The sequence below is a fragment of the Herpailurus yagouaroundi genome, unplaced genomic scaffold (genome assembly GCF_014898765.1).
Source record: "Herpailurus yagouaroundi ecotype Mexico unplaced genomic scaffold, PumYag 162, whole genome shotgun sequence".
Classification (NCBI taxonomy): Eukaryota; Metazoa; Chordata; class Mammalia; order Carnivora; family Felidae; genus Herpailurus; species Herpailurus yagouaroundi.
Genome location: NW_024412403.1, coordinates 3,563,674 through 3,576,099, shown reverse-complemented (window position 1 = coordinate 3,576,099; position 12,426 = coordinate 3,563,674). Strand labels below are relative to the sequence as shown.

Here is a 12,426-nt window from a genome sequence, read left to right as displayed (position 1 = left end):
GCTCTTGGTGCCCGGCTTCCCATGTCCGGTCCACCCGGTGGGTCTCTGGCTCTATAAGGAGGAGGCAGATTTCCTCCCCTGTTTGTTGTGGGGTCTTTTTGGTTTTGTTTCTGTTTTTTACATAGAGAGAGAGAGAGAGCACAAGCAGGGGAAGAGCAGAGAGAGAGAGACTTTTGAGCAGGCTTTCATGCTCAGTGAGGGGCCCCGCTTGGGCCTCGATCCCACAACCCTGGAATTAAAACCTGAGCCAAAATCAAGAGTCAGACGCTCAAGGGACTGAACCACTCAGGTGCCCCACCCCCTGATTTGTCTTACAAAACCCACCAGGACTTCCCTTTTTCCCTCTGTCTCCTCCAGACACTGCCAAGCACTGGAATTTGGTAGGTAGGAGCCCCCAGGCTGTGCCTAAAGATGAGTGGGTGTGGGCAGGAGGCCCTTCCCAACAAAGACCAAGCTTGCTTAGATAAAGAGCTGAGGGGCTGGATCCGAGACTTTTCTCCAGCCCAGCGGGCAATCCAGACACACTTTACGGAACCAGGAAGGGCTGTGACCAGGCGGGTTTCTGTGTACAATTCCTGCTCTGAGTTAGAGGCGCTCTTCTTCTCTTGGCTGAGCAGGGTCTGTTCCCTCTATGTTTTCTCTTTATCTGGCTGAATCTCATCCACTGGTGAGTCTGTTTTCGTGTTTACAAAACACCTGACCTAGACCTGAAACGATAAAAATGCTAGAAGAGAACACAGGCGGTAATGTGCCTAACGTTGGCCACAGCAACTCCTTTGTAGCTGTGTCTCCGGAGGCAAGGGAAACATAAGTGAAAATAAACCATTGGGACTTCATCAAGAAAAAGCTTCTGCACAGCAAAGGAAACCGACAAAACTAAAAGGCAACCTACCGAATGGGAGAAGATATTTGCAAATGACATACCTGAGAGAGGACTAGTATCTAAAATATATAAAGAACTGATGATACAGCTTAATACCTAAAAAATAATCCAATTAAAAAATGGGCAGAAGATATGAACAGACATAAAGAAGACATCCAGACGGCTAACAGACACACGAACAGATGCTCAACATCACTTATCATGGAGGAAAGGCAAATCAAACCCACACCGTGGTATCACCTCACACCTGTCAGAACCACTGAAATCAACACAAGAAACAACAGGCGCTGGCCAAGGTGGAGAAAAAGGAACCTTCGTGCACTGTTGGTGGGAATGCAGACTGGTGCAGCCGCTCTGGAACAGCGTTATGGCGCTTCCTCAAAAAGTTAAGAGTAGAACTACCTACCCTGTGACTCCGCGATCACACGACTGGGCATTTCCCCCAAAAATACAAAAACACTAATTCAGAAGGATACATGCACCCCTATGTTTATAGCAGCATTATTTACAACAGCCAAGACATGGACGCAGCCTAAGTGTCCATGAACTGAAGAACGGATAAAGAAGATGCGGTGTATTATATACAACGGAATGTTACTCAGCCATAGAAGAGGATGAAATCTTGCCATTTGCAATGATGTGGGTGGAGCTAGAGAGTATTATACCAAGAGAAAGAAGTCGGTCAGAGAAAGACGGATACCATAGGATTTCACCCGTATGTAGAATTTAAGAAACAAGACAAATGAGCAAAGGGAAAAAAAGACAAACCAAAAAATGGACTTTTTTTTTTATTTTTAAATGGGCTCCACACCCGGCATGGAGCCCTGTGTGGAACCCAGGGTGGAGCTTGAACTCACGACCATGAGATCAATAGTCAGATGCTTAGGGTGCCTGGGTAGCTCAGTCAGCTAAGCATCTGCCTCTTGATTTCAGCTCGGGTCATGATTCATTCTCATTCTCTCTCTCTCTCTCTCTCTCTCTCTCTCTCTCTCAAAAATAAAATTAGAAAAAGAGTCAGATGCTTAACCGACTGAGCCACCCAGGCACCCCAAGAAACACTCTTAACTATAGAGAACAAACTGATGGTCACCAGAGGGGAGGTGGATGGGGGTGGGGGGATGGGGGAAACCGGTGATGGGGATTGACGAGGACACTTACTGTGATGAGCACCGAGTGTCGTGTGGGAGTGTTGAGTTACCACATTGTACACCTGAAACTGATATTACACTGTGTTCGTGATACTGGAGTTAAAATTTTACATATAGTATCTTATTAAGAGAGTATAGTAACTGTATCGACAGCTATACATAGGTATTAACTCATCTGAAAATCTTTATTTTCTCCTATAAAATTTTTTCATACATTTTCTAATTTAGACTCTTCATTCCATTCGTTAGCAAGTGTTTTACATCTTTTATTCAAAGAAGCAGTTTCAGGGCACCTGGACGGCTCAGTCGATTAAGCGTCCGTCCGACTTCGGCTCAGGTCATGATCTCACGGTCTGTGAGTTCGAGCCCCACATCAGGCTGTGTGCTGACAGCTCAGAGCCTGGAGCCTGCTTCGGATTCGGTGTCTCCCTCTGTCTCTCTGCCCTCCCCTGCTCGTGCTCTGTCTCTCTCTCAAAAATAAATACACATTGTTTTTAATTTTCGAGGAAGAAGCAGTTTAATGAGATATATGAGATTGTATAGGTTTGGGGAGAGTCTTCATGAAATTGGTGACATCACACACGCCGGGACTGATTCCTATGTGTATAATCCACACCTGAAAATTCAGAATTAAAAAAAAAAAACATGTCCAGCTTTTCGGCCTTGACTGCACACCGACTCACCCGCAGCCTGCCCCCCGAGATTGCGGTGGCTGGCCTGGGGAAGAGCCTGAGCGCCGGAGCCCCTCCGAGCCCCGAGTCTGCAGCGTGTGGTTGCTGTTGATGTGGCCTCCTAAGCTGGACAGCCAGCGTCATTCAGGAGAGAGACGCGTATTCAGCACAGACTCAGACGGAAGTCTTCTGTGTCCGTATGCTGTTGTGGGACCGTGGTTGGGAAGATGTGCGGCCACACCGGGGGTTGTCATCCCCAGTCGGAAACATCAGATTGTACGCTTACCCGTGAGTGTGTTCATCCCCAGGCCACGTGGGGCCGGCAGCCAGCCTCCCGGAGGTGTGGATCTTGGGCCATCCCGAGGCGAAGGGCCGAGGGCGAGGCGCGGGGCTCCCGGCGGGCGTCGGACTGTCCCCCACGGGGACTGTCCCCACCCCCACCCCCCACCCCCGGTCTTCCAGTTTCTGTGTTTCACTGGAAGAGAATCCCGAATATCCAACTTGCACAGGTTATAGCGAGGGAAACGCGACAAAACCGTTCGACTTGGTGGAAAGTGTTCATGCACAGAAACACTGCTTTGGAAGTCTTTGCAGTTCATGGTTCACTCATGAAGAGTGTCATTAGGTCATCCCGGCCCTGGCTGGGCCCCCATCCCCGAACGGGGGAGCACTGTTCTTTGCTTTCGTGAAGGCACACTTTGTCCTGCAGGAGTGTCCAGAAGTGGGATTCACAGGATATTGGAAGTGGTTTATGAATTTTAAAATAATGCAATTTCTGGTAACACGCCTGCGTCCAGTGTGAGCTCCTTAGAAAACACAGGGCCGTGTGAAGAATTTTTGACCCCTCCCTGGAAATTACATGCAATTCTGTCACCTGGCAGTAACCATTGTCAGCTTAGAAGTTAGCTGCTCTCCCCCCATCATTAGACCCCGCCAGTTACCCCAATAGAGAAAAATGGGTACGTGTTCAGTGTTCCTTAATATCATAATGAAAATGCAGCTCGGAATGTTTTGTTACTCAATGTGACATAAGCGTCAAAACCTCACAAGCTGTCGGTTTGTTTTTACCGCTGCTGCCAGATTATGTTGTTTTTGTGGATGCGCTTTACCCGTTTCTCCCAACGGGGGCGTGGCGTTCACCGTATCGTATTCTTCCGCCTTTCCGACTGTCTTTCACGGGCAGAATCCTAGATTGCCGGGCCCAAGGATTTTGTATGTTTGTAGCGTTTTGTAAAGACCGCGCCCCGAGGCCGCCCCCGAGACCTGGCGGGGCAGCGGCTGCCCTAGGACTTGCGGCCTCACTTCAGCCGGATGCCTGCTAACCCCCCATGTCTCTTTTCTTCCCAACGGGCTTCACCGCCAGGACCCCGAGATCCAGTGTCTACTGCTGTCAGACGGAAAGCACCCGGTCCATCAGAGCCACGTCGTCGTCCTCCCGGCCGACGGCGGGGGCAGCATGGCCGCCATCAGCTTCACAGGGGCCTTGAGAATCCCCGTGAGTACGCGTGCCTGGGAAGGGTTTCGGAAAGGGCCGCTTTCGCCTGCTGTGAAGAGAACTGGCCTGTGGATCAAGCTTTAAACAAAAAGCCCGTGGTTCTATAATCCGGGGGTTAGAAGTCTACAGCGTAAACCAGAAGCCGCCAACAGTTGGTCTTGGGTCTGAGTGAGGCGCAGGGTCGGCCTCACACCCGGTGCCTGAAAGGTTTCAAGTTAGTTGCCTCCGAGTAGACGTTGACCCGCTTCCTGGACGAGTAGGGCTTCCCGTCCCCCCTTGGAAAACCAGAAAGTCTGGCTTCGGCAGAGCCTGAAGCCCCTCCTGGCCCAGCCCCTCCCTGGCCCCGAAGACCCCGACCGAGAGCCCCGGGGAGGCACTGTCCCCGACTTCCGCTCTGTGGTGTGGGTGGGCCCGCTCCATTTTCTCTACCCTCTGAAGTGCTTTTAGGAGAACACAGCTAGTCCGCGTGAGCCACGTGTGCTGCTGGGGAAGGGGTGAGGGGGAGGGCGAGCCGGGGGGAGGGCAGGAAGCCACCCCAGGACGCACAGCTGCGGTGTGCCGCCTCTGCACCTGTTCGGGGTTTAAAGCTCAGGTGCGCTGGTCCGCAGGGAGGCGGCGGGCCCTGGCTCCAGGCTGACGGGCGTGCGTGGCACCTGCCGGCGGGCGCAGCGGTACGTGATCAGGGCTTGAAGGGGGCCCGGGGAGAAGTGACCCCAGACGGGTGGGGGAGGGGTGCAGGGCTGCGATTTCTTGTGGGTTTAGACTTTTCTTGCATTAAAGTCCTGGGCTCCCTCAGCAGAGGACCCGGGGAGCTCGCAGAGACACAGGGGAGATGTGTTCTTCTAACGTGGCGAGCCGCGGTGGGCGGGGACGGCAGAGCCGGGGCAGAAGCAGGTGCGGAGGGGAGACAGCAGACCCTGCCCACGCAGGGAAGGATGTCCAGGCCCTCGCTGCTGCCAGACCTCGTGGACCACACCTGGAAACGTCTGGGCTCCTGCCCTCGGGTGTGACGGGCTGCTGCAGATTTCACGCCCAGACCGCACCCTCGTGGGCCCTCAGTGAGAGAGGGCAGGGGGAACACGGGTCCAGAGGCCCTTTCGTGACTGGGTGAGGCTGGTCTCCGGCCAGTGGGGAACGTTGAAGCCCAGGCCGGGACTCCCAGAGTCACCAGAATGTGGGTGGTCTGTAGGAGATGCCGGTTTAAAAAAAAAAAAAAGTTACCTTTAAAATTTTGTTGTGAATAACAAGCAACTTTTCTGTGACGCCTTATGGTCCGGATGCTGGGCTGAGGGTGGGGCGGGGTGCCACGGTCACATAGGAAACGTGGCATTGTGGACGGAGCAGCCTCAGAACCCCGGCCTGCTTGACCCTGGCCCAGCTGCAGACGCCCTGGGCGTCCCGGGCAAGTTGGCAACCACTCTGAGCCTCCGCTTCCCCGTCTGCGAATTGGGCTCAGCGCCTGGTGTAGGACTTGCCTCACGTTCTGAGGATTTCGTGAGACCATTCGTTCCGCAGTGAGCACCACGCCAGGCTCCTGGTTAGCATGAGGCCGGTCACACGCACGTCCTCATTATTGGGTCGCCGCTGTGAGACCCTGACTCTTTTAATCTCGAAATCACATCTCTTGGGAACCGTGTCCTCCGCCCAGTTTTGGGGGGTGTTCCCGCACGCACCCCACATGCTGCCTTAGGGTTACCCCTTCTCTCACCCAGATTTCCCAGTGATACCCTGAATTACTGTCTCAAAATGCCACCTCTTTCTAAAAGTGGACCTAAACTCGAGCAGGTGTCTCCCCTTAGCTGTCAGGCCGCAGACCTTGGTTTCCTCGGGGAGGCCTACGTCTCTCTTCCAGGTGACTTCCCAGCACCCCCAGTGTGTCGAGCACGGGCAGGGTGCAGGCGACCGTGCGTGCGTGCGGCAGGGGGAAGGCTGTTCAGTGTGGGGTGGCTGCCGTGTCCTTTGCAGTGGATTCCGGTCCGGGGAGAGAGAGCGCTGGGTGTGCGGTGACGAGATGGCCCCTCCAGGCACGCTGTTGGAGAGCTCCTCTCACCGCTAAGTTCCCAGAGCCGTGCGGCGTGGTAGTCGTGTCTTATGCACTCTGGGCACGCCCTGCAGGAATGGCCGCGGGCCCATGCGCTGACCGCCCCCCCACCCCCCCGCTCCCCCATCCCCAGGCGGCACCCTGCCCTATAGGTCCCGCATCCTCTCTCCCTGCAGCGTCTGCGGCTGCCCAGGCCAGAGATGCCAGCCGTTGGCATGGGAACGAAGTCATTCATAATTCGGTCGCACGTGTAAGTCAACCTGCAGAGTACACATTGGGGTAAACACCGGCTCTCTGTCTCTCGTTCAGGGTGTGATCGAGTTCTCTCTGTGTTTGCTGTTTGCAAAGCTGGTCAGCTACACCTTCCTCTTTTGGCTCCCACTCTACATCACCAGTGTGGGTGAGTGTGTGCGGCTGGAAACACAGACGTTAAGTTCACGCAGGGCCTTGACCGGCGCCCTTCTCGTGCGCTGGCTTCCGCGGTCTCGGAAGGAAAGGGCACGCGTGGGGCCCGAGGATTTGAGACGTGCTTTTGAACCACACAACGTGTGATTAGAGAAACGTATAGACAAAAAGAGAATTCGGGTACGAAAGTTCCGTGGCCGTAATAACCTTGATGGGGCTTAAAGGGCCCACGTTATAGCCCAGCTGCGGCTGCCAATTCCACGGGGCTCTAAGTATCTGGGGCGGCCTGCGTTTAAATTTAGGCTGCCTGGAACTTCATGTCACAGCTGCGGCGCGGGGAGGAGGCCTTGGGGATTGAGATAATAAAGGCTGACTAATCTGACCTGGAAATGGCTGCTTGGGGAAGAGCTCTAGTTTTAGGGACAGCTGACAGCTTGTCTTGGGTTCCTGAAGTCCAGCCACAGCCGAAGCTGTACATGTGACCGAACCCACAGCTCCATGGCACCGTCACCCTCCCTGTGCTGCGTGTGACCACAGTTCTTAAAGGAGCCTTGAGTGCGGGGGCTGCAGGCACAGCCAAAAGGGCACGGGGACCGTCAGAGGGGCCGGGGGACAGGGCTTGCAAGGGTCCCCGGGAGATGTAGGCTCTGGGGAGTGTGGCAGCGAGGGGAGATGTGGAATCCGGGGGTTCACAGAGTACAGACCGCTGTCAGGGAGGAAGAGCTTTCTCTGCCCTTCAAGGTCCTTGTGGCTGGGCTGAGAGTCAAATTGACACAAGACACAGGAGCAGGAGGAAATCAAATGGAGTTTGGTGCCTACGGGGAATCCACAAAGACATGGACATTCCAGAGACAGTCAGGCAACAGGAGGCCAGTAGGACGTCCTGAGCCCGGGAGGGGGTGGGCTCCGGGGGTCCCGAAGGGGGAGGACGCTAGCAGGAAGGGGAGAGGAGGTGTTTGGAGACAGCGTCCGCCCTGCTGTGCAGACCAGGCCCTTAGGTGCAGAGGAGCCTCTGTGAGAGCTCGCTTCCTGCTCGGGCTCTGCCTTCCAGCACGAATGTAGGCAGTTGTGGGCGAGGTGAGGAACATTCCCGAATCTGCCGGGCTTCGATTGCTTTCAACTCAAAATAGTCTTCAGGTCAAAGTGGCCCTTCTTGGGGCTGCCTGCCCTGGGCCCCCGCACCACATACTCCCCACGGCCACAAGGTCCAGCAGACGTGGCTGTGAGCCCGGGGCAGGAGGGCTGAGTTTCAGAGGGACAGCAGGTGAGGCAGTAAGGGGACCGCCACGTTATGGGGGACAGAGTCTGGGAAGGAGGGAAGGCAGTTGCTCCCTGTCAAGCAACCCCCTCTCCATTAGGGTGGGAAAGCCGCACACGGTGTAGACCGGAGACCCCCCTCTCCATTAGGGCGGGCAGCCACACGCAGTGTAGACTGGAGGGACCCCCCCCCATTAGGGCGGGCAAGTTGCATGTGGTGTAGACCAGAGACCCCCTCCATTAGGGAAGGCACGCCATACTCAGTGTAGACAGGAGACCCCCTCTCCATTAGGGTAGGCAAGCCACACGTGGTGTAGACCGGAGACCCCCCCTCCATTACGGCAGGCAAGCCATACTCAGTGTAGACTGGAGACCCCCATTAGGGCAGGCAAGCCGCACGCTGTGTAGACAGACGTCGTACCTTCTTTCTTCCTTTGTTCCCCCATGATTGCAGAAGGGGTGACACTTTTAGGACTCCAGTCACGAATTGCTGGCTTTTCCAGTCTGAGTGATTAGAAGAAGCTAAGTCCCTTGGATGTATGTGCCTTGAGTACACCAGGAAAGGCTGGACTCGACCGATGGTCCCACATGCGTCCCAAGCCCGTTTCTCCTACACTGGCCGACCTCAATCCCCTTGGAGCCCAGCATGGCTCCCTCCCCGTTGTCTCAGGAGTTCCTCGGGGTCCGCCGAGTGTCCCAGGGTGCGCCCAGGTGCCGGAGCCTCCGTGCCAGGCAGTTGTTGCACCTTCAGGGCTGCACCTAACCTGTGGCTACCCCAGGGACGGACACTGGACCAGAGGGGCGGGAGTTAGGCCGAGCCACGAGGATCCTCCTATTCCGGCGAAGAGCGCGTCTCCCCACGTAGCAGCCTCTGCTGGTTTTCCTTTACCCCGAGTTCACCCCTAACTGCGGCTTGGCTCAGGTCATGCCTAGGAGACAGGAGCGCCACGCACAGTCTTACTTTGCTGTGACTCGCTCACGGGGACACTTGTCCTTTTGTTAGATCACCTTGATGCCAGACAAGCCGGGGAGCTCTCCACCCTGTTTGACGTGGGCGGGATCTTCGGTGAGTCCCTCCCTCCCTGTCGCACGTGGACGGAAAACTTGGATGGTGGCATTTGGACACCTGCGTCCGTGTTCCCTCTGAGTTGACTTCCTATCGGGAGGAACACGCATTCCCCAAACCGTCAGATCACCCAAGTGGACGTATGGCCGTCACTCTGGGAGGACAGTCCCGCTCGGGGAGGGACGGGGACGTGGCTAACGGCGAGGGTGGACAGGGACGTGGAGAGGGAGATTATTCTCTCCTCACTGCCGTCTTGCATATTCCACTCTCTCTCCGTGGGATCTGGCCCCGGGGACCCAAGCACCCCCTCTGCATTGCAGGTGGGATCCTGGCGGGCGTGATCTCAGATCGACTGGAGAAGCGGGCCTCCACCTGTGGCCTGATGCTTCTGCTTGCGGCCCCCACGGTGAGCCGGGCCCCCATCCCACCCCACCCCCCGCCCTGTCTGGACCCCAAGCCTCCAGGAACAGCCGCCTCCCCCCCTCCCCCACCACCTACACACACCGTCACCTCCAGCCCGGGCTCAGCCCCGTTCGTGACTCATGGTTTCTGGATACTGGCCGTGGCCTCAGAACCCCCTCAGCTTGTCCCCCCCACTGAGCCTGCCAAGCCTCCTTCCCCAGATGTCTCCCCTGCCCTCTGCACGTTGCTGGGCCACTCTCTTCATTCATCCCTGGCTCCCCTTTGGGTGCCCCCTCCCCTGGCCCTGGCCCCTCCCCCACAGGCTCCTGCTCAGCCTCTAGGGTCCCCCACCTCCCCAGGCAGCAGCAGCCCTGCCTACGGTAGTGCTGGCTTCCACTGCTTTGAACGCATTTGGTAACAATGACCTAGGGCAGGTGACCTTCCCTTTGTGTGCCTGTCTCTATTGTCACAACAATAGTACCGTCACTCATCGGGCTACACGGCACACACTTGCCCGCCTGCCACTCGGCTGGGCTGTGTCCAGAACGAGGCCCGGCTGTCCGGCGTCTCAGGGCCTGGATGCTGCCTGACACAGACCCGCAGAGAACCTCACTGAGAAAACGTCAGTGTGGCCCCGTGGCCCCTGCCTCAGGACCCCCTCAGCAGGTGCACCCGTTTAGGCAGACGGCCCGAGGAGGGGACGGTCGGACTGAGGCGTGGATCCCAGGGAGAGCTGCCCCAAGCCGTGTGCCCGGCCCTGGGAGCTCAGCAGGAGGCGCCATCAGAGCCCGCGCGTGGGGACAGGGCACCAGGCTTCACAGCGCCCGGCGAGGGCCTCAGGGCCCCCGCTCCTTCTTAGGGGCCCCCTCTCTGGTCGGCTGTCTGAGAACCGCCGGCCCGGGCAGCATCCGGCTGCACACAGTGACCGGTTGTCCCCCTGGTTTTACACCGTTCACAGCTCTACATGTTCTCCACCATCAGCAGAATGGGCCTAGAAGCCACGATAGGTAAGTCCCCACGGCCTTTCTTGTCTTCTGCGTGCGGTTTTTGTCCACACGGCTTGATGAAGCAGAGCAACGAATTAGCGTGGAGGCATTCGGCTTGGTGTAAACGGAGCCTGTGGGGTGGCCCAGATAGTCCCATGTCCCTCGTGGGGGGGGGCTCCTGCCCCAGGAGCGAGGCCTGCCGTCACGGGCCACCCGCTCCAGGGCCGCGAGGAGGCACTCGGAGAAGCCACGTGTCCCCCCGGAAGGCAGAGGCAGGGCTCCACCCCGAGACCTGCACCCCAGCAGGTGAGGACAGGCCAGAGCCCGGCAGGGGCCAGACTCCCAGCTGCCCTCCGCCAGCTGCCTTTCTGAGAGCGGGTGCAGGACGCCACAGGACGATCCTTTACTTCCTGCAAGCAGTACCATCAGATATGGCTCTGACACTTGGGAAGGATTTTTTTTAATGTTTATTTATTTATTTTCAGAGGAGAGAGAGCAGGGACAGAGAGAGCAGGGGGAGAGAGAGAAGGGGGAGAGGATCCCAAGCAGGCTCTGCACTGTCAGCACAGGGCCGGATGAGGGGCTCGAACTCATGAACTGTGAGATCATGACCTGAGCAGAACCAGGCGTTTCACCAACTAAGCCACCCAGGTGCCCCTCTTTTTTTTTTTTTTTTTTTTTTTTGAGTTTTTAAATTTATTTTGAGAGAGAGAGAGCGTGTGTGTGCACAAGCAGGGGAGGGGCAGAGAGAGAGGGAGAGGATCCCACGCGGGCTCTGCACTGTCAGCACAGAACCTGACTCAGGGCTCGGTCTCGAAAACCGTGAGATCACGCCCTGAGCCGAAATCAAGAGTCAGATGCTTAACCGGCTGAGCCACCCAGGCGCCCTGGTAAATATCTTTTCTGTCTTAAGCAGCCAGCAGTGGTGATCGGGAGGGAGGCAGGCTGTGTGTGATCCCGTTAGAAGTCATCCAGAAGTCTGGGGCGCCTGGGTGGCGCAGTCGGTTAAGCGTCCGACTTCAGCCAGGTCACGATCTCGCGGTCTGGGAGTTCGAGCCCCGCATCAGGCTCTGGGCTGATGGCTCAGAGCCTGGAGCCTGTTTCCGATTCTGTGTCTCCCTCTCTCTCTGCTCCTCCCCCGTTCATGCTCTGTCTCTCTCTGTCCCAAAAATAAATAAACGTTGAAAAAAAAATTAAAAAAAAAAAAAAAGTCATCCAGAAGTCAGATTGCTGACACGAGGAGCTGTGGGTTTCCCGTGACCCACTGGTCCAGAAGCTTCTGCACAGAGGAGTGGTAACCAGTGGCTAATTTGGAAAAGTGAGCCTGGAGGACGGTTTAGAAAGCGTGCCTTTTAGAAGTAAGCACGTTACCCTGCCCGTGGGAGCTCGGTGGCTCTGGGTGTCCGGGTGTCCCTCGGGGGCAGCCATCCACAGCTGCGGGCACAGAGACAGACAGACAGACAGACACCCTTCACTGCAAAGCAGGCCAAGGCTGGGGTTAGCGCCAGCCGGCACTGACCACAGGGAGCATTCGCACACCCCCGGCACATCCGTACTCGGGACACCGGGCTTCTGGTCCCTCCAGGCTCTCAACAGTCGCCGCCAGTTGAGGGTCGAGGAAACGGAGCAGCAGGTCCTGTGATTGGGACTTACAGGCGTACCTGGGGCAGGTTTAAAGGAAGAAGCTCACCACGCTGGCCCCAGCAGTCGGCAGTCACCGCGCCCCAGGCGTGCGGGCCTCCTCCCCAGCACCCGCCCACATCGCGCTCAGGCCAGACCCGCGCGTGACACCAGGGCGCTCACCCGGGGGCTGCCGAGACCGTGGGGGCTCTCCCAGAGGGCACCGTTCCGCTGCTGAATCCCTCCTTCTGGTTTCTGGTTCCCACAGCCATGCTGCTGCTCAGCGGGGCCCTGGTCAGCGGGCCGTACGCCCTGATCACGACCGCCGTGTCCGCCGACCTGGTGAGTGGCCGCGGTCTCGGTGCACGGCGGGGGCGGGTGCTGGTCAGAGACGGTCTCTGTTGGTAAAACGGTGTCTTTAGAGACGGGGCTTTTTGCCCGTGACTGATACC

At 57.0% G+C, this 12,426-nt stretch overlaps 1 protein-coding gene across 8 annotated transcripts in view; it reads left to right on the top strand.

Moving 5' to 3' along the window:
* Window positions 1–12,426, top strand: part of SLC37A1 (solute carrier family 37 member 1) — an 87,281-nt gene that overhangs the window by 60,840 nt on the left and 14,015 nt on the right. For all 8 annotated transcript variants that reach the window (XM_040483845.1, XM_040483841.1, XM_040483844.1 and 5 more), the window contains 6 exons: window positions 4,066–4,197; window positions 6,548–6,638; window positions 8,904–8,966; window positions 9,287–9,372; window positions 10,327–10,375; window positions 12,243–12,316. In XM_040483845.1, coding sequence (XP_040339779.1) covers window positions 4,066–4,197; window positions 6,548–6,638; window positions 8,904–8,966; window positions 9,287–9,372; window positions 10,327–10,375; window positions 12,243–12,316 — 495 coding nt within the window. The remainder of the gene's footprint in view (window positions 1–4,065; window positions 4,198–6,547; window positions 6,639–8,903; window positions 8,967–9,286; window positions 9,373–10,326; window positions 10,376–12,242; window positions 12,317–12,426) is intronic.